The 22,677-nt window shown below is 58.6% G+C and overlaps 1 protein-coding gene across 2 annotated transcripts; it reads left to right on the forward strand.

The window, feature by feature from the left end:
• Positions 1-1,546: 1,546 nt before the first annotated feature.
• On the forward strand, positions 1,547-22,674 carry HDGFL2 (HDGF like 2). Of its 2 annotated transcripts, none has more exons than XM_045990875.1 (16): positions 1,547-1,720; positions 4,436-4,512; positions 4,616-4,754; positions 11,800-11,991; positions 16,286-16,402; positions 16,502-16,573; positions 17,194-17,362; positions 17,469-17,544; positions 17,631-17,940; positions 19,072-19,169; positions 20,054-20,127; positions 20,294-20,364; positions 20,722-20,823; positions 21,059-21,272; positions 21,869-22,001; positions 22,397-22,674. In XM_045990875.1, exons 1-16 carry the CDS (start codon positions 1,649-1,651, stop codon positions 22,494-22,496), a joined length of 2,016 nt encoding a protein of 671 aa, XP_045846831.1. In that variant the 5' UTR covers positions 1,547-1,648; the 3' UTR covers positions 22,497-22,674. The 2 variants fall into 2 exon arrangements, with proteins under 2 accessions (XP_045846831.1, XP_045846830.1); XM_045990874.1 differs by having other exon boundaries at positions 1,550-1,720; positions 22,394-22,673.
• Positions 22,675-22,677: the final 3 nt, after the last annotated feature.

Raw genomic sequence — 22,677 nt, forward strand, 5'->3', positions numbered from 1 at the left:
GTACCCTGTGATCAGATCTCTCCAATGTTTTCCCAAGAAGCTAAAATAAAAGCCAGACTGTTCACACACGTTCCCAAGACCCTAGGAGAGGTCCTCAACGGACCCACTCACTTGCTCCATCCTCTCTGGCTCACACGTTTGCATTTGCTATCCCCTCCGCCCTATGTGCCTTCTCTGGATCCACTTCACTCCACTGGCCCATCTTTATCGCCCTGCGAGTCTCTAGAATCTCTACCTAAATTACCAGCCAGAAAGCCCGCCCTGGCCCCTCCCCGACTACTCAGCATTTTCCTAAGCACTCTGGCTCTTTTCCTTCGAGTTCCTACCGAGGGTCACTAGAACGAAATTAACAGGGGCGCCTGGGTGGCTCAGTGGGTCAAAGTCTCTGCCTTCGGCTCAGGTCATGGTCTCAGGGTCCTGGGATCGAGCTCCACATCGGGCTCTCTGCTCGCTGGGGAGCCTGCTTCCCTCTCTCTCTCTCTCTGCCTGTCTCTCTGCCTGCTTGTGATCTCCGTCTGTCAAATAAATAAAACCTTTAAAAAAAAAAAAACAAAACAACAGAGCGAAGTTAACAGAGGTGGTGGCAGCATCTAGTGCCCCAGTATTTCCGACGGCAGGCGCAGTCCGCAAGGCTTTAGGGACGATGAGATCACTTAACGTTTACGCCCCTCTAGGATGGGTACCGTTACCAACCCCATTTTATAGGTGGGTAGACTAAGGCACAGAGGCTTAGGCTCGGTGCGGGGCAAAAACACATTTTTCTCGAACAGGCATATCGGGTATCTTGTGGCTCTGGCAGCCGGTGCTCAAAATCTTTCGCTGAGTGAAGAAAGGAGCCCCCCGCGCACTCCGCCGCTGTTTACCCCAAGAACTCCCCCACGCCCCGCCCCTTCCCCGAGCCCCGCCCCTCGGGCCGCCAACGGCGCGTCCCTATTTTGAGTTGAACCTCTAGCACTTTATCCAATGGCGAAGAGTTGCGTAAGCCCCGCCCCCCATGGTAGCCAATGCCTGCTTCCTACCTTGAGGCCTTCTGGAGTAGCAGCCAGCTCCCGGGAGCGGGAGGCTTTCGGTGCCCCGCCCCCTACACGGAGTAGGCCTTCTTTCGGTGGTGGCCAATGGCCTGCCTCCTACTTAAAGCCCTCCTTCTGTGGCCGTTCGTTGCCCGACCCTCTGTCCTAGGCCCCGCCCCTAAGCAGCCTGGCCGCCCGCCTCACCACTCCCTGAAAGTCTCCGTTTCCCTCCTCCCACCTTTCCCCTTTCACCTCCCATAACCTCCGCCCCGCTCCCATTAGGCCTCTGGGTCACGCCCCTTGGATCTACCCGTTACCCAATCCCGTTAACTTGCTCTGCTCCAACCCCTCTTCTCATTGGTCCCCGTGAGCCTCTATCCCCCGCACGTGGTCCTGAGCGACGGCACCTCCCGCCCGTGAAGGCCGGAGGGCGGGACTTCCTGGGGCGCGCAGTCCAATAAGCACGCGCCGGCCCTCTGCCCAGGAGGCCGCCCCCGCCCCCTCGGCGCCCCGCTCCCGCCCCCGGCTTCGCCTCCCGCTGCCGCCGCCGCCGCCGCCGCCGCCGCCGCCGCCGCCGCCGCCGCCGCCGCCGCCGCCGCCGCCGCCGCTTCCTGCGGCCTGGGCTTCCCGCCGCCAGCATGCCGCATGCCTTCAAGCCCGGGGACTTGGTGTTCGCCAAGATGAAGGGCTACCCGCACTGGCCGGCCCGGGTGAGGCCGCGCGGGAGATGGGCCAGGCAGGGGGGGTGGGGCAGTAGGGGCCCCGGGCCTGAGGGATCCTTACAACAGAGGTCTGGGGGTCCCCGGGTTTGAGGGACCCGCGCAGCGGGTCCTGGGGGTAACCTGGGCCTGAGGAAGCCCGTGCCGGCGGCCTGGGCGTCCTGGCGCCTGAGGGACGCCGCGCGGGGGTCTGGGGGTCCCAGCGCTTGAGGAAGTCCGCGCGGGCGTCTGGGGTCCCGGCGCCTGAGGGACGCCGCGCCGGGTTGTGGGGGCCTGAGGGAGCCCGCGCGGGGATCTGGGGGTCCCCGGGCCTGAGGGAAGCCGCGCCGGGGTCTGGGGGTCCCCGCGCCTGAGGGAGCCGTACCGAGGTCTGGGGTCCCCGGACCTGAAGGAGCCCGCGCGGGGGTCTGGAGGTCCCCGCGCCTGAGGGAAGCCGCGCCGGGGTCTGGGGGTCCCCGGGCCTGAGGGAGTCCGCGCCGGGGTCTGGGGGTCCCCGCGCCTGAGGGGGTCCGCGCCGGGGTCTGGGGGTCCCCGCGCCTGAGGGGGTCCGCGCCGGGGTCTGGGGGTCCCCGCGCCTGAGGGGGTCCGCGCCGGGGTCTGGGGGTCCCCAGACTTGAAGGAGTCCGCGCCGGGGTCTGGGGTCCCCGCGCCTGAGGGAGCCCGCGCAGGGGTGCTGGGGGGGGGGGTCGCGGGGAGATCCAGAGCCAAGGGAAGTGGGGTTTGAGGGACCTGGGGCCTGAGGGGGCAGGGTTCAAGTTTGAAGGAGGTGGTGGTGTGCGGAGAGCGGAGGAACACGGGGCGTAAGGAGAGGAATCCCACTGATGGGAAGGGGGTGCCGCTGCCCGAAGATGTCAGGTGGGGCCCCAGGCCGTGTGCGGGAGAGAGGGCTGGAGGGCGGTGCAGGAGGGGAGAGGGGTTGAGGGTTGAGGCTGAGGGGGTGAGGGAGGGTAGATGCCTCCGCCGGGCTGTGTTCACACGTCCCTGAAGCCGAGAGGACTCGTCTGAGAATGTGGGGTGTCAGGGACCAGAGCTTGCAGTGAGACTTGCTTCAGGGACCCTGGGAGCTGGTGCCTTTGTGAGGACTCCCCCCCCCCCCCTCTGGTGGAGGCCGCCGGCTGGGTGTGAGGTTGAGGGAGACCTCGGAGTGGTCCTCCCTGATTCTTGAATCAGATCCTTTTCCGGCTCAAGCCCAAAAGAGAGAGCATCTGAGGGAAGAGGTTGAGCCAAGGGGACTTTGGGATCCGGGGTCGAAGCTGAGATCCAGGGGACCCCGATGGTCTGAGGGGTGCCGGTCTGCCGGGGTCCTGAGGGTGGAGGCCCCAGAGAGTGCGTTTCCAGGCACTATCCCGGGCTGGCCCTCGTGGAGGAGGGAGCTGGCGGTTGTCATCCCCAGGTCTCGGGAATAAAGCTGCCCCAGGACCTAGGCTGGTGGAATATGCATGACAGGACTGAAGGAATTTGGGGGATGGGGGTGGGAGGCCCAGGCAGCAGCAGGGGGCATGGGAAGGACGAGGCTGGAACTGAGGCCCGCAGGGGAGTTGCCGGGCAGTATTGCGATTTCAGCCCCGCTCCCTGCTCGCACCCCGCTCCTTGGAGCCCCCGTCCCTCAGGGTGGGAGTGCGTATAAGGGCATCGCGCAGAGCTGGGGGTCTGGGTGCAGACAGGCTGCCACAGGAGGCCGGGAAGGGACACTGACCAGGCGGGCAGTCCTGACAACCCTTGGAGCTGGTGCTGCCGCTAGGATACCTGAGCCTCAGGCGCAGAGGCGGGTCCATGGTGAGGCCCGAGCAAACGCCCGGCCGGGAAGGCGTGGCTGGTTCGTTCTCAGGAGGTGAAGTTTGGGGGAAGCTTCTGTGCAGCAGTGGGATGCTTGGGATGGATGCCTGATGCCCCCAACCAAGGACTTTGAAAAGTAGCCCAGAGAGCCGAGGAAGGAAGCTGGGTGAGGGGGACGGGAAAGTTTCAGTAGCCCCCAGGCATAGTAGAGGATGGGAAGGATTCACGGGGACCAGAAAACTCACTTTAACCTGGTTTGCTCGGGCTTATTTTGTGGGGGGACTCTAGAGCCATGAAACTTTCCGGGCACGTCCCTTCTTTCGAGTGTACCAGCTTCCCCTGTCCTCGTTACCCCCTCCTGGCAGCTCCGAGCCCGGAACATTTCCAAGCACCTGATTGGAAGTGAAGGGGCTGCTAGCCTCCTGTGGGGAGGTGACTGACAGCTGCCGGGGCCCATGGGCCTGTAGGGAGAGGGTGGGACTTCCTGGATGCTCTGGGCCTGTCCCCTGCAGCCCACCCCCCACCCTCTGCATCCTTGGAGCTGCCAGCTACAGCTTCTGGGAGACCGACCACCCGATCGCCTTTTGGCGGAGGTTTCCCGTGGGAGGGTCCCGGGAGTGTGGAGAGGCTGAGCTTGCCCCACCTCCTGGCTGCTCAGGGCACCATATTTAGCTTTGCTCAGGTGAAGCACCTACCCTGGAGGCAGAGAAAACACTCTGGCGGGGGAGGGGACAGGTATGCACTGCGTGAGTGGGGGGGGTCCTAGAAGAATGCAGATGCCTAGCTGGAAGGTGGTGTGTCTCCCTCAGCCGAAGGCTCCCTTCCTCCCAGCATGCTTACCCCAAGTAACTTAGCTGATTTCTTGGTGATTTCCTGGGTCAGGGGGTGAAGGTGTCCCCCAGCCACCCCCTAACCTGCCTCTCGCTGCAGATCGATGATATCGCCGACGGTGCTGTGAAGCCCCCGCCCAACAAGTACCCCATTTTCTTCTTTGGTACACACGAAACGTAAGTTTCTGCAGGTGGGGCTTGATTTTCCCACCTGGTGCCTCCTGGTGCCTCCTGGGTGGCCTGACTGACCTGGGACTGGCCCCATGGTTCCTTTCTCCAGAGCCTTCCTGGGACCCAAGGACCTGTTTCCTTACGACAAATGTAAAGATAAGTACGGGAAGCCCAACAAGAGGAAAGGCTTCAATGAGGGACTGTGGGAGATCCAGAACAATCCCCACGCCAGCTACAGCGCTCCTCTGGTGAGTACCTGGGGATGGAGAATGACCGATGTGGCGTCTGCGGGATCCAAGTCATGCCCGGCGCTTGGCTACATTGGGCGCCACAGGTGGTCTCAGGTTGTCTCATAGGAAAGGAGCAAGGGCTCAACCTCCCTTGGGACTGCTGACCGTTCTCTTTCGGGGTGTCCTGGGGCGTCCTGGGCACAGTGGGGTGAGTAGCACCCCTGGCCTCACCCACTCCATGCCAGTAGCACCCCCGAAGTCGTGACCGCCATACCCGTCTCCAGACATAGACGAGTACCCCTGGGGTCATGGAGGGCTGGAGGGCCACCCCTGGTGAAACCCAGAGCTCTACAGTTAGCTTGGATTTATGATAGCGTCTATGGCTGTTAAAAAACCTTTTGTTTTCTCAGAAAAAAAGTTTTTTCTGTCAATGACGCACCTCCCTTCCCCCTTACTTCCAAATTTTAGCTTTGAGAAAAGGCTGTGATTGGTCGATGTGAGAGTTCTTGCTTAGATGGGAAAAAAGTGCCAAGAACCACAGAGATGACATCTCAGTGGCAAGTCAGTGTCCGGAAGTGTTCAGGGAAAGAAGGCCTTCAGAAGAGTCGAAGTGAAATTCGTGGAAAGCCCCGGAAGGCTGCAGAAAGGTGGCAGAAAGCTGCCTTGCTCTGGGCCTTTTGGGAAGAGGTGCAGATGAGGGGAGGCTGGGCTGGGGTTCTCTGCTCTGCTCTCAGCCAGCGTGTTTTGGGTTTCTGCAGGGGCACAGGGACCCAGAGTGGTCTGGCTTCAGGAGGGGTGGGCATGAGGTTGGCTGGGAGGCCAAGTGGGCTGACTGCAGGGGCAGAGCATCCTTGCTGGGGGAGACGAGGGCCTGCGGCCTGGCCTGTGGGGAGGGATGCAGGAGGCGCGGAGAGGGTCTGGTGTGTGTGAGCCCAGCCACCGCTGACCCAGTAGGCACTGCTCTGGGGCGGGACCGGCAGTCCGAGATGAAGCAGACCCATTCCTGGCCTCCTGGGACCTCATGTCGGGATTCAGGGTTTATCACCAGATGTTTGAGTGCTGAGGGTTTGGCAGCCCCTTCTCAGGGGGCGAGGCTCACATTGAGTGGATGTTGGTGATGTTCTGCTTTTACCTCCTCAGATGGGTCTGGGAGAAGGAGGTCTCCCGCGCCCCGCTTCTGCTGCCCACCGTGTCTCCCGGCTTTGTGGGTGAATGGGTCGGAAGGTCTTCACGAGAGTTGGTTCTGTGTGATCCTTTTCTGGCCCTGGCTCAAGTGCTGTTGGTTACGTCCTAAGCTTATTACTGCTGGTGAATCATCACACCATTTAATATTTATTGCACACCCACGGCTTGCTAAGTGCTGTGTAGATGCCTGCCCTCGAGGAAATAAACTCAGAAATGGTACAACCTTGACATTAAACTGGCCTGACACAGACTCCCCAGGTTAAGAAGTAGCTATTAAGTGTGAGAGCTTGTCTTGCTGGAGCCTATGGCTCCAAACTGGACATCTATTTAAGATGCGGATTTGTGGGCCCCACCCGTGGAAGTTTGGCTTTCAGGGGCTCAGGCCTGGGACCCCTGAGGTGTTCCCTCCAACGCATCGGCCTAGGCATCAGCCTAGACGTTTCGGATGGAGCCAGGCCGCAGGCACGCTTTCAGAAGCAGCTCTGTCCGGGTACCTGGGCGGTCTCTTTGTTTAGCCTTCAAGTTTCTTGTGGGAACGCAGACTTGCGGCACAAAATTGAAAAGATACAAAGGTGCGTAGGGATAGTGGACAGTCGGCCCTGCCTCCTGGTCATTCTGCTGCCGTGTCCTGTCAGGATAACCGTAGCTGCTCTTTTCTTGTACATCCTCTGAGGTTCTGTATTCATAATGAAATCTTAACGCAACTTTTCCTTCTAAGGCATGGAATTCTAAATTTTGCTTATTGTCTTCCAAAATACTTCTTTTAAAAAATAAATATTTTTAATAACCGCTACACCCATCGTGGGGCTCAAACTCAAGATCCCGAGATCAAGAGTCACACGCTCCACTGACTGAGCCTTCCAGGTGCCCCAAAAATATATCCTGAGTGTTGGTTTGCATGCAGAGAATAGACTCATTCTTTCCGATAACCTTAATTCAGCTTGTTCTTCCTCTAAGAAAGGACAGCAAGCCCTGTTTCCGCATCTCCTTGCCGAGGCGGGAGGTGGGAAGAGATACGAGTGTGGTTCCAGCTTCATTGTCCTTTGGTCCACACAGTAATCCTGAGAGTAGCCTGGGCAGGTAGCATCTTTCCTATTTTCCAGATAAGCAAACTGAGGCCCAGAGGGACCCACTTAGAATCTGAGCCCTCTTAGACCTAGACCAGGGTTTTTCAACATTTGTGGCTACGTCATTTTAGGGCGGGGTGGTAGGGGGTGCTCCTGGGCCCTGTGGAATGTTTAACAGCATACCTGGCCCCCACCGACTAGATGCCAGAAGTGCCCCAGTTTGGGCAGCCTCAGGTGTCCCTCGGAATTGCCAAATGCCTCAAGAGAACAAGTCATTTCTGGTTGAGAACCGTTGACTTAGAAGGATCCCAGAAATGTATGCTTGTCCCTCGATAGAGGAGAAGGGACAGGGACCTGTGCATGGTTCTCAAGTTGGTGAAAGGGAGCTGGGGCTAAAGCCCAGGCCTTGCACGTCCCAGGCTGGAGGAGGGCCCCGAGAATCTCTACCTTGGGTCTTGGGTTCAGAGCCCTGCGGTATGAATGTAGGGACCTGGGTTCGAGTCCTGGCTCTAGCACTTGCTTACTGTGAGCCTTGGGGCAGCGCATCACCTCTCTGAGCCTCAGTTTCCTCATTAGAGACAAGGGTCATGGTAGTGTCAGCATCTCACAGGGTTGCTGGGGGAGCCCCGGGAGCAAACGGCACAGTGCTGAGCAGCTGATGAGGTGCTAGTTGGGAATGAGGCCAGGCTGAACGTGACCTTCCCTTTCCACCTCAGTCACCCTCTTGATCCATTAAGGCAGTGAGAGAAACGAATGCTCAACCCCCCTCACCTGACCATCGGGCTTGGGGTGGTTGGAGGTTGGCTGGCTCTTGGCCTTTGTCTCCTGGTTCCTTCTGTGCCCCATGCTTCTCTGTGTGGACCGGATTTCCATGGTTTAGATCCCATGGGCTGACCTCAGGAGATCCAGAGTTCCTGGCTTTATCTACAGGCATAGGGTAGGGCCAGTCACTTACCTTCCCAGAGAGTCCGTTTTCGCAATTTGGGACAGACCCGTTCACCCCCGCCACCTGGCCGCCCCAGCCACCTGGGCAGATGTGAGGGGCACAAGTTGGACCCCAGTTAGTGGGGAGCTTGGCAGAAGCAAGGGGGGATTATGTTTATTTATTTATTATTATTATTATTATTTTTTAAAGATTTTATTTATTCGACAGAGAGATCACAAGTAGGCAGAGAGGCAGGCAGAGAGAGAGGAGGAAGCAGGCCCCCCACAGAGCAGAGAGGCCGACGCGAGGCTTGATCCCAGGACCCCGAGATCACGACCCGAGCCGAAGGCAGCGGCCCAATCCACTGAGCCACCCAAGATCTCATTTACTTATTTGATAGAGACACAGCAAGAGAGGGAACATAAGTAGGGGAAGGGGCAGAGGGAGAAGCAGGCTTCCCGCCGTGCAGGGAGCCCGATGCGGGGCTCGATCCCAGGACCCTGAGATCATGACCCGAGCTGAAGGCAGAAGCTCAACGACTGAGCACCTTCAGGTGCCCCAAGGAGGGTTTTTTTTTCTTTTAAATATTTTATTTATTTATCTGACACAGAGAGAGAGATCACAAGTAGGCAGAGAGGCAGGCAGAGCAGGGGCAGGGGAGGGGGTAGGGCCTTGCTGAGCAGAGAGCCCAGTGCGGGGTTGGATCCCAGATCCTAAGATCATGGTCTGAGCCAAAGGCAGAGGCTTAACCCACTAAGCCACCCAGGTGCCCCTAGGGGTTTTAATTAGCAGTAGCTGCTCCCAGTGGCCCGGACGTAGAGGCTAGGACAGACCTGGCTGCCTCCTGCCTCTGTCCCACAGTTGCTGTGATCCTGAGCTCTCGCTCCACCTTTTCCTCGGCTGCAAAATGAGGGTTGACAGTTCGTACCCGGTGCACCCAGAGAGAGATGGGGAGCTTGGGGCCGGGGCTTGCCCCAAACCAGTGTCCGCTTTTCCTGCCATGAAGCTGATCCTTCTGCAGGAGAGCTGTGGGCCTAGTCACTCGGCCTCCAAGCTGCTCTGCTCCCCCCGCCATGGGGAACGGGTCATGTCTCCCTGCTCCCTGCCGGGGCTGCCGTGAAGAGAATCCGCGTCCTGGCATGAGGCATGATGGAAGTCCACCGACAAAGTGGGATTATCCTCTCCCAGCGGTTGGGGTTGGGCTCGACCACCCTTCAGTTTCGTCAGCCATTACAGATCGGGCCCGTCACCGTGCCACAGGGGAGACGACAGGTTCTCGGAGCTGAGTGCAAGGTCCTGCCAACACCTGGCCTTTATTTTTCTCGCCTGTTACGTGTTACCCAGCCACATGAAGGCCGGGTGGGCTCATGACCCGGAAAGGACTAGGGGCTTCCTACAAGAGGTCATGGGCAGGCTGGCTCCCCTCCCACGCACTCCCTCTGACAATCCCCACGCTGGCTCCCCCATTTCTGCTCTTAACGCATTTCCACACTGATGTGGTGCCGGGACCTTGCCTCGTCCTCTCTCCAGTGCCGGCAGGTTCCTTCCCTCCTGGGCCCCTGGCAGCTCACGCTTCCACTTCTTGCTTCTCAGTCCTGGTCTCAACTCATGTGTCCCATCACCGTGGCCCTGGAGGGTCCTTGCATGTGCTCTCGTTTCCTTCTTGTCCTCCCCGCTTTTTTCTTGGCCTGTGTGCACGCGCCACTCCGATCTGTTGATTCCCTAGCTGTGATTATGCAGGGAATGTGACTTTTTTTTTTAATGTAGGAAATTCACTATTTTAGCCATATACCATGGCGGCGTTGTGTGATCATCTCTATTATCTAACTCAGAACATTCCATCACTGCACAAGGAAACCCCCTCCCCATTTACCTGTCACCCCCAATTCTCCCCATAGCCCCTGAGAGGTCTTTTTTTTTTTTTTTTTTTTTTTTTTTTTAAGTAGGCTCCACACCCAACATGGGGCTTGAACTCACAACCCTGAGATCAAGAGTGGCACGCTCCACTGACTGAGCTGGCCAGCCGCCCCACCCCCGAGAACTGATCATCTCTCTATTTCTGTGGATTTGCACATTCCAGATATTTCACATAAATGGAATCCTGTTAGGTCCTTCGCCCGGCTGCTTTTCACTGAGCATGTTTTGGAAGTTCATCCACGCTGTAACATTCCTTTTTATGGCCGAGTAGTGTTCCGTTCTGTAGCCGTCCACGCTGTGTTTATCAGTAGGTGGCTGTTCGCCTTGTTTGCAGATAATGTAGCTTTGAAAAGTTCATGTAGCTTTGGGGCGCCTGGGTGGCTCAGTGGGGTAAGCCTCTGCCTTCGGCTCAGGTCATGATCTCAGGGTCCTGGGATCGAGCCCCGCATCGGGCTCTCTGCTCAGCGGGGAGCCTGTTTCCCCTCCCCTCAACCCCTGCCTGCCTCTCTGCCTACTTGTGACCTCTGTCTGTCAAATAAATAAATAAAATCTTTAAAAAGAAAAAAGTTAATGTAGCTTTAAAAAAGAAAAAGAGGGAGAGAAATCAGTTACTCAGTAAAGAAGTACCATGGAATAACATGATCAGGTTTTACACGGGCTTAGCGGCACTGGGTGCCCCAGGACTGTCACGGCAGCCCCCCCATGGTGCTTTGTAGCTGTGCGTTTCCTTGTCTGTCTCGTTAGTGCGTGGGCTCCCCAAGGACAGGGATGCCTTCTGGCTCGCATCTAGCTCCGGCCCTCAACACGGCAGCCTGGGCTGTGTGTTCCGTGGCGTGCGCTCAACGGAGTGATGGCTAAATATGCCCGGGACTCATACGTTTTCCTCCCAGAAATGTCAGACATTCAGAACAAGTTCAGAAATTGGCCCAGGTGAGCCGTGGGGCCTGGCCATGGTTGTGCCATCTGCCAGGTCCCCTAGATCCTCCAGGACGCTGTATAAGCCCCAGCCGGCACGTCAGCCTTTCTTCCGGCCTGTCCTCTCTCAAGGGGCGGTGGCCATACTGACCTCGCCGGTGTCTGGGGGGAACCTGCTCTCATGCCATTGGCAGCTTTCCAGAATTTGTCTGGCCTCTGCCCCTTTGCGTGTTTGGGACGACTCCTCAACTAAAATGTCACATCCTCCAAGGTTCCCCCCACAAAACGGCACTTCAGAATACTCTTGCTGCTTCATGCCCACCCCTTCCTGGTCCCCCGGCACCCATGTCTATCCCTGTCCCCAGAGTGTGACGTTATTCTGCTGCAGCGTCCCCTGTCGGCCTCTGCCCCAGGGCTGTAAACCCCCCCGGGGCAGGCATCATACTGTGCTCACCTGTGTGGGCTCACGGCCTACCCTGCACGGTGCCTGGCGCAGGCCCCGGCTGACACCCCTGCTGAGTGCGTCCCAAGCCCCGCACAGGGCGAGCTGGGAAGGGTGCCGTGTAAGCGTTTGTGTTTCTGTGGCCCTTGCCTGAGCGAGCATGCTGGGTGACCCAGAAATCGCAGTGCCTGGCAGGTCAGGCCTGGCGGTCCTGTGTTCATGACGACCGGAGGGTTAATAAGAGAAAAGCCAGCTCTGGTGGCCCTCTGGCCAGTCTGGGCACTGTCCTCAGTATGTCACATCCCACTTCTGCCTCATCCTGGCCACAGCCCTGTGAGGCCAAAATGGTGCCATCCCCATTGCTCAGGCTGGGAAACGGAGGCCCGAGGTTTGAGCTGCAATCCTCGCACCCACTGCACGTGTCATCTCGCCTTCCAGCCTCCATTTTCGGGGCTTTCTGGGCTGCAGGTCCCCAGTGTGGAAAGTGAGGAGGCCACACCCAGACATTTGAGACCCCGCCATGGGTTCTGTCCTCTGGGTCACCGTCCTGGTTGGGAAATGCACCCCAGGCTGATGGTGACTCACAGTCTCTGCCCCCTCCTGCCCCCCCAGCCGGTGAGTTCCTCTGACAGCGAGGCCCCTGAAGCCGACCCGGCAGGCGGGAGCGAGGACGACGAGGTCCGGGGGGTCATGGCCGTCACAGCCGTCACCGCCACAGCGGCCAGCGACAGGATGGAGAGTGACTCAGACTCAGACAAAAGCAGTGACAACAGTGGCCTGAAGCGGAAGGCCACAGCCCTGAAGGTAGGGGTGGGGCAGAAGCTCCCAGCCTCGGGGGCGGCCGGCAGTCCAACCAGGCTCTGACCTTTCCTCCTCCCCCACAGGCCTCTAGCAGCTTGCACTCCCTGCCCTGCCTTTCTTGTTTTTAATACACGTTTTACCTGATACCTTATTTATTTTTATTTGTTACTGTTGTACATGCGTCATCCCATTAACTTTTATAGTCTTGCTCAGTAGATATGACCGTTTCCACCTTGTAGATGATCATCTCAGGGAGGGCAGTGCGCTTAGCGTGGCTCTCTAGTGTGAAGCTGAAATGCTTTCCTGTATTCACGCGACCTTTTACTCAACACCAGCCAGACTGAACAGATACTTACAGAACTGGAATGCAGGCACTTGCTCTTGGCTTTTCCCTCCCAGGAGCCTCCTAGCTGAAATTATGCCCTTAGCCTGAATATGGAGTTAGTTTTTCTGCATGTTTAACATGCCTTTTTTTTTACACGCTTTTTAAAAATTGAGATACCATTCACATACCACAAAACTCCCTCTTTCAAAATAGGCAATTCACTGTTTGTTAGCACATTTGCAGAGCTGTGCAGTTACCACCACTGGCTAGTTCCAGAACATTCCCTGACTTCAGAAGAAACCTTGTCCCTGCCAGCAGTCATTCCCCCCAGCCCCCCCCCCCCGAACCTCCTTCCCGTCCATGGATGAGTCTGGTCTGGACATGTCACACGCGTGGACTCACAGCCCGTGTGGCCTTCTGTGTCTGATTCCCTCCCTGAGTGTCGTGGGCTCAGGGTCCATCCCCAGGACAGCATGTGTTGGTGTCTTGCTCCTGTTCGTGGTGGAGAGACATTCCCAGGGGTGTGTGCTGGACGTGTGTGTATCCGTTCATCAGGGGATGGACATCTGGGTTGTATTCACTTCGGCTGCCGTGAACATACTGCCGAGCACGGGTGGGTGCAGATTTCTGTGGGGAAGGGAGTGTTCGGTTCTCCTGGAGATAGTCTCTTTCTTGCCTTGTCTTCTTTTGACTACTTTTGAACATTCGGGAGCAGAATGAAAGGACTATGATTTGTCATCAACTTCTTTGACATAGTAAGGCTTTCCTTTTATTATTTGTAAAAATAACATTTGCTTTCGGTTCCATTCATAAGGATCAACCACGCTTGTAAGTTGTAAGGTGTAAAAAGCGTGGAGAAGCTAGTAGAAAACGCCCACGTTACGTGGGAGGGCTTCCATGCCGAGGACCGGACACACCCTATCGTGTTTCTCCGTGATCCCGCGTGTGCCTCACACATGGGGTGGCTGCGTGAGGCCCAGAATTGGTGATCATGCACACACTCTGTGTGTGAAATGCTGAGCGTTTCTTTGGCGTTACAGAGAGTATCAAGTCGTAGTCATGAGAGGTAGTATATGACGTGCGTGATCTCTAACCAATATGTGATTGAGAGTGTTGGGCATTTGGCTTCTTCCCCAGTTTTCACGATAGAGCGGCATCATTTTTTAAAGTTCCCCATTACTGGGGCGCCTGAGTGGCTCAGTGGGTTAAGCCGCTGCCTTCGGCTCAGGTCATGATCTCAGGGTCCTGGGATCGAGTCCTGCATCGGGCCCTCTGCTCAGCAGCGAGCCTGCTTCCCTCTCTCTCTCTCTCTCTCTGCCTGCCTCTCTGTCTATTTGTGATCTCTCTCTGTCAAACAAATAAATAAAATCTTAAAAAAAAAAAAAAAAAAAGTTCCCCATTACTACTGTTTACAGTTACCGGGCCGTTGAACAGAAATGTGTAGGAAACAGCGCCCCCCCCCCACCCCCGCCCCTGACCATGCCACCCCTTAGAGGTAAATCCCTATTTGTAAGTCAGTACTCACTCAGATGGGTTTTTTTTTGGAAGGGGTGGGGGGGCCAATTCTGCATTAAACAGCTCTAAGTTCTTATTACACCTTCTAACCACGCCAGGGAGAACTTAAGAGATTAAGAGACCTTTTCCCTGGTAGCCCCATGACACCAGCACGTTGCAGCTGTCTTCTGCCCAGTCCATGAGAGGCTGTGGTTTTCCTGCTGGGCCGGCTTTCTGCGTTTTTCTCTTCAGTTAACATTAACTTGCTCGTGTGTTTCTGTGGGTCCACATGCTGCTCTTCTCATCGCCCCTCTGACTGGCTCCATGGCAGATTCTTCCACATGGCAGACCCTGACCCCAGCCCCGAGCCCTGGTGCCTCATCACTCCCTGCCCCCCCCCCCCGGGGTTCTGTTCTCTCGGGGGTTCCAAGATCTCACTGCTCGGGGCCCCTCCCTACCGCCTCTCCTTGCACCTTGGGACATTGGGAGAGTGGGTCCTGGGTCATCTTCATCCCCGTGATCCCTGCCTTTTTGTCTGGGGAACCGGGCCATGTCCCAGCTTGAAACACCCTGGAACTGCCTCAAGTGTCTTGACGGAACAGAAGCTGTCGTAACTCTGGATTCCCCAAGCGCCTGGGTTGAGAGTCCTATGCTAGCGGGCTGGGAAGGGGGAGCATGCGGCACCCCGAGGCCACAGACCACCTCTGCCCCAAGAGGGAGTGGGGAGTATGCAGTGCACCGGGCTTGGGCTCGGCCGCCCGTGAAGTGGGACCGGGCTCTAGACACAGCACGCGCAGCCCTGCAGGTCTGGCCCCTTCCCTGACCGCTCACCAGCCACACTGCCTTCTGCACACGGGGCTTCTTGCTTGCTGTCTCTTCTGTCCCTCCATCTGTCGCTCTTCCCACTGGCCTCATGGTGGCTTTCTATGACTACCGCCCCCGTGGAACAGTAGCCTTAGATTCACACGGAATGTTTCGGTTTGCCTCTCCTGACGGGAGCGTACGGTGTGCGACCTTGTAGGGACCTTGTCTCTCACTGGTGTGTCACTGAGCGGACAGGTGTGCCAGCTGCCCTAACAGAGCAGCACGGATCATTCCTGGAGGCTGGAAGTCCGAGATCAAGGTGTCGGCAGGGCTCGTTCCTTCTGAGGCCTCTCCTCAGCATGCAGGCGCCCTCCCATCCTTGCATGGTTGTCCCTGCGTGTGTGTCTGTGTCCTGACCTCCTCCTCTTAGGATATGGGGCGTACTGGATTAGGGCCCCCCCAGTGACATCGTTTTAACTTAATGACATTCTTAAAGATCCCTGTCCCCAAACCCTATTTCCTTCTGAGGGTCAGGGCTTCACGGTGGGCATTTTAGGGGGACACGGTGTGGAGCAGGGGAGATGCTTAGGTGACCGTTGTTATGAGAACCGATGACTTTCGTAGGTGTGACAAAACCGAGGGGAGGTGTGACGTAACTGCACAGTTGCCGACCAGACAGACCGAGGTTGTCGCTGGTTGAGATCCGTCTCCAAAGCTTGGCTCTTTCTTTATAAAAATTCTTCCGTTGGCCTCTTTGGGTGGATGTCAGGGAACGCGGGAACCCCGAAACTGAATTCAGGCTGTATGTGTGCATGTGTGTATACGTGTATTTTTATTTTTTTATTGAGGTGAAATTCACAGTAAAAAGCAGCCGTTCTGCAACGCACCGCTTAGCGGCTTGTGGTCCATTCCCAGCGTTTGGGCAGCCTTCATCTCCCTCTAGTCCCAGAATGTGCATATATGTTTTTCTGGGGAAAGCGTACTTGGCTTGGTTTTTTTTTTTTTTTCATTTTTCTAAATTGTGCTAAGGTACACGTAATATAAAATTTGCTGTTTTAACTTGCACAGCTCAGTGGCATAAAGCGCACTCACACTGTCCTCCAGCCACCCCCACCTTCCGTCTCCAGAACTTTCCATCTCCCCACACAGAGACTTTGTCCCCATGAAGCACAGACTCCCACCCCTTGCCCCAGCCCCTACCCCCTCCTCTCTGTGTGGATGGGACTCCTCTGGGGACCTCCTGGAAGTGGGGTCCTGCGGGATGGGTGCTTCTGGGTCTGGCTGCTTTCGCTGAGCCCAGTGTCCTCATGGTTCAAGATCCATGGTTTTTATTTATTGATTTAAAGATTTTATTTCTTTATTTGAGAGAAAGAGCATGAGAAGGGAGAAAGTCAGAGAGAGAAGCAGACTCCCCGTGGAGCAGGGAGCCCGATGTGGGACTCAATCCCAGGACTCTGGGATCATGACCTGAGCTGAAGGCAGTTGTTTAACCAGCTGAGCCACCCAGGTGCCCAGGATCCATGGTTTTTAATCAGATCCTCAAAAGTGTCCCTGCTGCCTTCCAAAAGTTCCAGAACCCCAGCTCTTCAGAGTATGAACGGCCAGGTGGGAGGCAACTCTGCCAAGCACATAGGCTTTCTGACTGTGGCTCTGTTTGGGCTGCTCCCTTGCTAGATGTCAGTGTCCAAACGAACTCGAAAGGCCTCCAGCGACCTGGATCAAGCCAGTGTGTCCCCATCAGAGGAGGAGAACTCAGAAAGCTCATCTGAGTCGGAAAAGACCAGTGACCAGGTGAGCGTGTGACTGGCTCTGTGGGAGGGCAGACACACGCATGGGAGCCGAGCAGTGGTCAGCCGGGGGGCCCGCACTCAGCCCCCTTCTCTCGTTCAGGACTTCACCCCCGAGAAGAAAGCTGTGGTCCGGGCACCTCGGCGGGGCCCCCTTGCCGGACGGAAGAAAAAGGTAGAGGTTGTTTGTTCCGTTGTTTTGTCATTTGTGGTTTTGTTCCCACCTGACTGCGTGTGGGAAACCCTGAGAGATCCTCTCCACGGTCACCGGGCACTGTGAGAGTCAGTCCTTTTTGGAGGAGGGTCGGTCATAGGCTACAGGGAGCCCCTGGGCCCGCCGTCTTCCACCTTGACCTCTGCTTCCACTGATGGCTTCAGCTCATCGTTTCTGAGCTTGGTGTGTGCAGAGCACTTCCCTGGAGCTGAGAGCGCCGAGACACCATCGCTCCTGAGAGGAGTGTGGAGGCCAGTTTGGGAAACGGGGTGCTAGAACGCTGGCCTTGGAAGGGAGTAAAGTGCTCTAGGCCGTAGTTTGTATTCGAAGGAGCTCTAAGCACTGGAAAAAAGAATAGCTCTCTTCTGCCTCCCCACCTCACCGAGGAGGAGATGCGGCCTGGGGATGTCACATGCCATCACTGAGCCGGACCATCAGGTGGCTGCAGGCACATCGGGGGCTGCCTGCGCATCCTGACCACCGTGAAGGGTTTCTGCGTGGAGGCTGTTTGTGGGTTGGGGGCTGCAAGGGGCACTGTCCTTGGCCCGGGTTCTTCTCACCTCTGTGCCCGCCTCTCTCAGAAGGCACCTTCAGCCTCCGATTCCGACTCCAAAGCAGAATCCGACGGGGCCAAGGGTGAGCCAGTGGCTGTGGCCAGGTCAGTGCCGTCCTCCTCCTCCTCCTCCTCCTCTTCCTCCTCTTCCGACTCGGACGTGTCTGTAAAGAAACCTCCTCGGGGCAGGAAGCCAGGTATGGTCCCAGCAGCGTGTCCCTCACCTTTGGCTGCCGGCGGGGGGGTGGCCTGCCCTGTGGGAGAGTGCCCGCGTAGACCAGGCCACCCCTTCCTCTCCTGCAGTGGAAAAGCCTCCACCAAAGCCCCGCGGGCGGAAGCCGAAGCCCGAGCGGCCCCCGACCAGCTCGAGCAGTGACAGGTGGGTGAGCAGCGACTGGCGGGTGACGGGCCAGGGTCGTGTGGCTGGGCCTGCCCCGCGGCCCCCTGACCAGCCCGCACCCCCAGTGACAGTGACGAGGTGGACCGCATTAGCGAGTGGAAGCGCCGGGATGAGGAGCGGCGGCGGGAGCTGGAGGCCAGGCGGCGCCGGGAGCAGGAGGAGGAGCTGCGGCGGCTCCGCGAGCAGGAGAAGGAGGAGAAGGAGCGGAGACGCGAGCGCGAGCGTGGGGAGGCCCCGCCTGGGGGCAGCGGGGGCAGCAGCGGGGATGAGCTTGGGGACGAGGATGAACCTGTCAGGAAGCGTGGCCGCAAGGGCCGGGGGCGGGGACCACAGTCCTCCTCCGACTCGGGGCCTGAGGCTGAGCTGCAGAGAGAGGTGCGTACCACTGGGGTGTGTCCTGGGCTCTTGGGGAGCATATGGTGACCGAGGGGCTTCTCCCCCGCACCCGCCCCTTCCAGCAAGTCCGTTCCTGACTCCACACATTCAGTGAGCACCAACTGCATGCTGGGTGCTGTGCTGTGGCCCAGGGTCTGGGAAACAACCTGAGATGCGTTCCAAAGTGTTCATTGCTAAGGACAAGAATGCAGGGTCGGAGGCAGGAGCTGTCGAGTGAGGTTTTCTGTTTTAGGTAGGGTAAATCCTAAAGGCTTTAGTTGAGAAGGTGCCATTAAATAAGGATTGGAAGGAAATGAGAGGTGGTGTAGGAAGATACTTGGGGAATAGCTCTCTAGGCAGAAGGCACAGTCTAGGCAAATGTCCTGGGGCAGCACTAGGCCTGGTGTATTGGGGGACTAGCCAGGAGGCGTGTGTGGCTGGAACAGAGTGGGTGAGGAAGAAAGAGGGAGGAGGGAAGGGTAAGAAGGGGGCAGGGCAGAGTGTGTGGGGGCCTTGGGAATCGGGGTGAGGACTTGGGCTTTTACCTCAGTGAGTGGGAGTCCTAGAGGGCAATGGGCAGAGGAGCGGGAGTTGACTCAGGTGCTCACAGGTGGGCTGCTGCGGGGAGGGAGGGAGGGAGGGAGTCTGAGTGAGCGGCAAGCAGGTAGGAAGCCTCTGATGACTTGGCGGTGACCATCAGGTACCCCGCAGTCCTACAGGCCTGTCCACTTCCTGCTCTCTGGTCCTTGAGCCTGCCTGAAATTGAGCCTGACTTTCCAGGCCTGTCACCTCCTGCTGGTGCCCTACGTGATGGGAGGACAGGGGAGCAGGGCAATAGTCTGTTCTCGCCCTTTCTCTTTTCCTTTGATCACAAAATGGGGACCAAGACCCCTGCTACAGGAGACGTGTGTGCGGTGGGGCTGCCCCGCCCATCGAGGGAGTGGTCCTTTTAGGGTCTGAGAAGCCGTTCCCTGGGGAACGGCCTGGACACCCGAGTCCTTCTTCCTGTCCCATCCTGCCTGTTGCACCAGTTCCCAGCAGCGCAGAGGTGGTGGCGGGAAGTGTCAGACTATCTCTAAGGAGGAGAGGCCCCACTGCCCGCCATTCCAGCGCTCCCTCTGGCCACTGTAGGCAAAGAAGGCAGCAAGACAGTCACAAAGCACAGAGCCCACGAGGAGACCCAGCCAGAAGGAGAAGAGAGGGCGCCCCGAGGAGAGGCCCCGAGCCAGGTCAGCACTCGTTCTGCCTCTCCTCCCACAGATACCTGGGGGCACACCTGCCCCGTGCTAGTCCCTGCAGTGCTCAGCCTCCTGGGGACCCTCACCCCTCACCCCTACGGGAGCAGGGTTTCCGATTCCGATTTCCGAATTCAGCCTTGGAGATAGATCTGATCCGAGTGTCCCATTCTTGGGGCTCCATCGGCTCACATAGGAGCCGGTGCTCCAGGACCGTGACTCTGCCCCGAGCGGCACCACACCGTATCTGTGGTCGTCACACTGGGGGTGCTCTGGTATCAAGGGGGGGACCAGGGCGCCTGCCAGAGAGTGATCCACCTGATGTCAACAGTGCTGAGGGGAGGGATCGTCCCCCCAGACCTGTGGTTCTGAGACTTCTCCGAGGCCCGCCAAGGCGGGGGACGCAGCCCCTCTCCCCGCTGCTGGCCAAGTGAGATTCCAGTGTCAGTGAGGGAACCTGCCCGTGGGAATTAGGCAGCTTCTGCCAAGTAGAATGTCGCTTCCAAGCTGTGGAAACGGGCCTTCGGTCATTGACAGGCGTCAGATTGGGCACCTTTCCGCAATTTGTTTACTTGGGTTTCTGTTAAGTCCCCATTTATTCTTGGTTGTATGTTCGTAGTGATGATAATTCTGAGACTTGATGTTGTTTGCGGGCAAGAAGCAGAGGGATCCCTGGCCGCCATCCCTGGTCACTTCAGGTGACCTCCTAGACCAGATCACGACAGGCCTTACCTCCTCTCCCTCCAGCTTCCAGGGCCCCCTGAGGGTCTCCTTCCCAGTGGCTGCAGGTTCCCCACCGCACAGTCAGGAGACGCAGTGGCCGGGGTGGGGCAGCTGGCTGGCAGTCCAGGGCAGGACTAAGAGGTGTGACTCCACAGGCCTGCGAAGGTGGAGCGAACCCGGAAGCGGTCAGAAGGGTTCCCGCCCGACCGGAAGGTGGAGAAGAAGAAAGGTGAGGGGCCAGGTGGCTGGCGGGAGGCTAAGCCAACGAGGAGCCCGGTGCTGCCCGGCCAGCTCTGACGAAGGGATCAAGGGACTCTGTCAGGTGTAGGGGGCCAGGCCAGGCGGCTTCTTTGGCGCTGCTCAGGCCCAGGTGTTGCATTCTCTCCTGGTCCCAGAACCTTCCGTGGAGGAGAAGCTGCAGAAGCTGCACAGTGAGATCAAGTTCGCCCTGAAAGTTGACAATCCGGTGAGACCTTCGTTGGGGCACTGAGGCCACATCGCAGCCACTTCCTCTGAGCCAAGCAACACCCCCCCCACCCCGTCCCTCCTGTCTGGAGCTCCCTTAGAAGTCTCAGGAACCTGAGGCAAATCCAGGGTCATTGTTCTCCTGGGTGTCAGCCACAGAGGGCCCAGGTTGGCCTCCTCGGGTGCACTGCTTGGCATGACCACCAGGTGGTGCCAAGCAGCCCTCCAAGTGCTGGGCCCCGACCGCCGTCCCTGGGGTTCCCTTGGCACTCCACCCTCCGCCCAGGGAGCCCCATGGGGCCCTCACGGCCCCTTCAGCTAGATGCTGTCCCTCCTTACTCCCCTCCCCACCCTGCAGGACGTGAAGAGGTGTCTGAATGCGTTAGAGGAGCTAGGGACCCTGCAGGTGACCTCACAGATCCTCCAGAAGAACACAGATGTGGTGGCCACGTTGAAGAAGGTACGTGGGATCCCAGCAGTAGAAGGGGCTGGTGGCAGGCGAGGCAGGGGCTGTCTGCCCAGGGAGCCTGGGTTCCCGGCCGCGGCAGGCCTGGGTCCAGGAGGACGCCAGTGTGCCGGGGTCCACTGCACCGTGCTCTTGGGAAGGTGCTGCCAGGGGGGGCCGCGCTGGGGGCGGGTCTGTGGCGGGGGGTGAGACCAGCTGCATTTCCTGAGCCAGGCCTCTTGCGGGCCAGATCCGCCGTTACAAGGCCAACAAGGACGTGATGGAGAAGGCCGCAGAGGTCTATACCCGGCTCAAGTCTCGGGTCCTGGGACCAAAGATTGAGGCCATCCAGAAGGCGACCAGAGCAGGGTTGGAGAAGGAGAGGGCCGAGGTGGAGAAGGCCGAGGAGGTGCTGGCCGGAGAGGAAGCTTCCACGGAGAGGGCGGAGGTCGAGGCGAGCACTGGTGAGCAGGGTCGGGCCTCCCTGGGCCTCAGGCGCCACTTGGCACCAACCCCTACGGCCAAAGTGGCATGTTCCTGCTGGCACTCTGCATGCCTGGCTGTGTCCCCAAGGTCGCCAGACTCTGGTGCGTGCACATACCTGAGCTGCTCATAGACTCTCAGAGCCAGACAGCACGGGAGGCCGTGTGTGTGTGTGCGTGGGCCACGTGGGAGAGCACTGCTGGGACAGGCCTGGGGTTGGAGGAAGAGGGTGTTTCCCACAGGGTCAGTGGCCCTGGTCCCTGTCTGATGGGAGGACGGTCCTTCCTGCTGGGGTCATGTGATGCCCACGGAGCTGCTGAGAGGTGTTCAGCTGAAGCCTCAGCAGCCGCAGGGACAGCCTGCAGGGGACACCGCCTTATTTCTGTCACGCAAGCTTCTCCCCATGGCCACTCATGAACTGGCTCCTCCCTCTTTAGGGTTTTGTGCGCCTGCCTGACTGGGAGGCGTAGGGGTGAGGGGATGTGGGTGCAGAGGACCAGAGCCCTTGAGGCAGGTCGAGGCTCCTTTGGGGCCCCTGGCCCCAAACCAGGGAGCCCATGAGCCTCTCTCCTGCCAGATCTCTCAGCGCCAGTGAACGGCGAGGCCATGTCCCAGAAGGGGGAGAGCGTGGAAGACAAGGAGCAGGAGGAAGGACAGAATTCCGAGGAGGGGCCAGGATGTGGCTCCTCCGAAGAGCCATTACACAGCGAGTGAGTATCGCAACGGCCACAGCCGTCCTCCTGACGAGGCCTCGGCTCTGGGGGCTGCTTGTTCTGGTGATGGCCGCAGGGACTTGTCTCACACGCTGGCCTCCCAGCCCACCTTTGCCGCTGACCCTCAGATGCCCCATCGAGGGAGCTCTGCAGCTCTGAGCTGCTCTGGGCCCGGCCCCTGGGATACTGGCTTCCTCCTGGTGCTGGAGGAGCGGGCACAGCGGGCTGCTTGACGCTGACGTCGCCATGCTAAGGACCCTGGGCCTGGCAGGGGTCTGGCTGGGGCAGCGTTGGGGGGGTCCAGATGCGGGCTGCACTCGTGGGCACGGGGTCTCCGCTGGCAGCGGAAGGCCCGAGTGCTCACCCCCGCCCACTTGTGCTCCCACCAGCAGCGCACGGGAGGGCCCCGAGCTGGACGTGCCTGGGAAGGAGCGGCAGGAGCGCGCGAGGGGGCGGATGGACTCGGAGTCCCTGGACGAGGAGGACAGCTGAGCCCTGGCGGCCAGGCCTGCCCGTCACACGTAGATGCCCCAGGCCTGCCCCGGCCCCCGCCCACCACCCGCGGAGCAGAGACCTGTTGGGGAAGCACCGTGCTGTCCCTTTGTATCTGTCCCCCGGGTTGTTTTTCTGCCTAACTTCTGTGATTTCCAACCAACATGAAATGACTATAAAG

The sequence above is a fragment of the Meles meles genome, chromosome 20, assembly GCF_922984935.1.
Source record: "Meles meles chromosome 20, mMelMel3.1 paternal haplotype, whole genome shotgun sequence".
Taxonomy (NCBI): Eukaryota; Metazoa; Chordata; class Mammalia; order Carnivora; family Mustelidae; genus Meles; species Meles meles.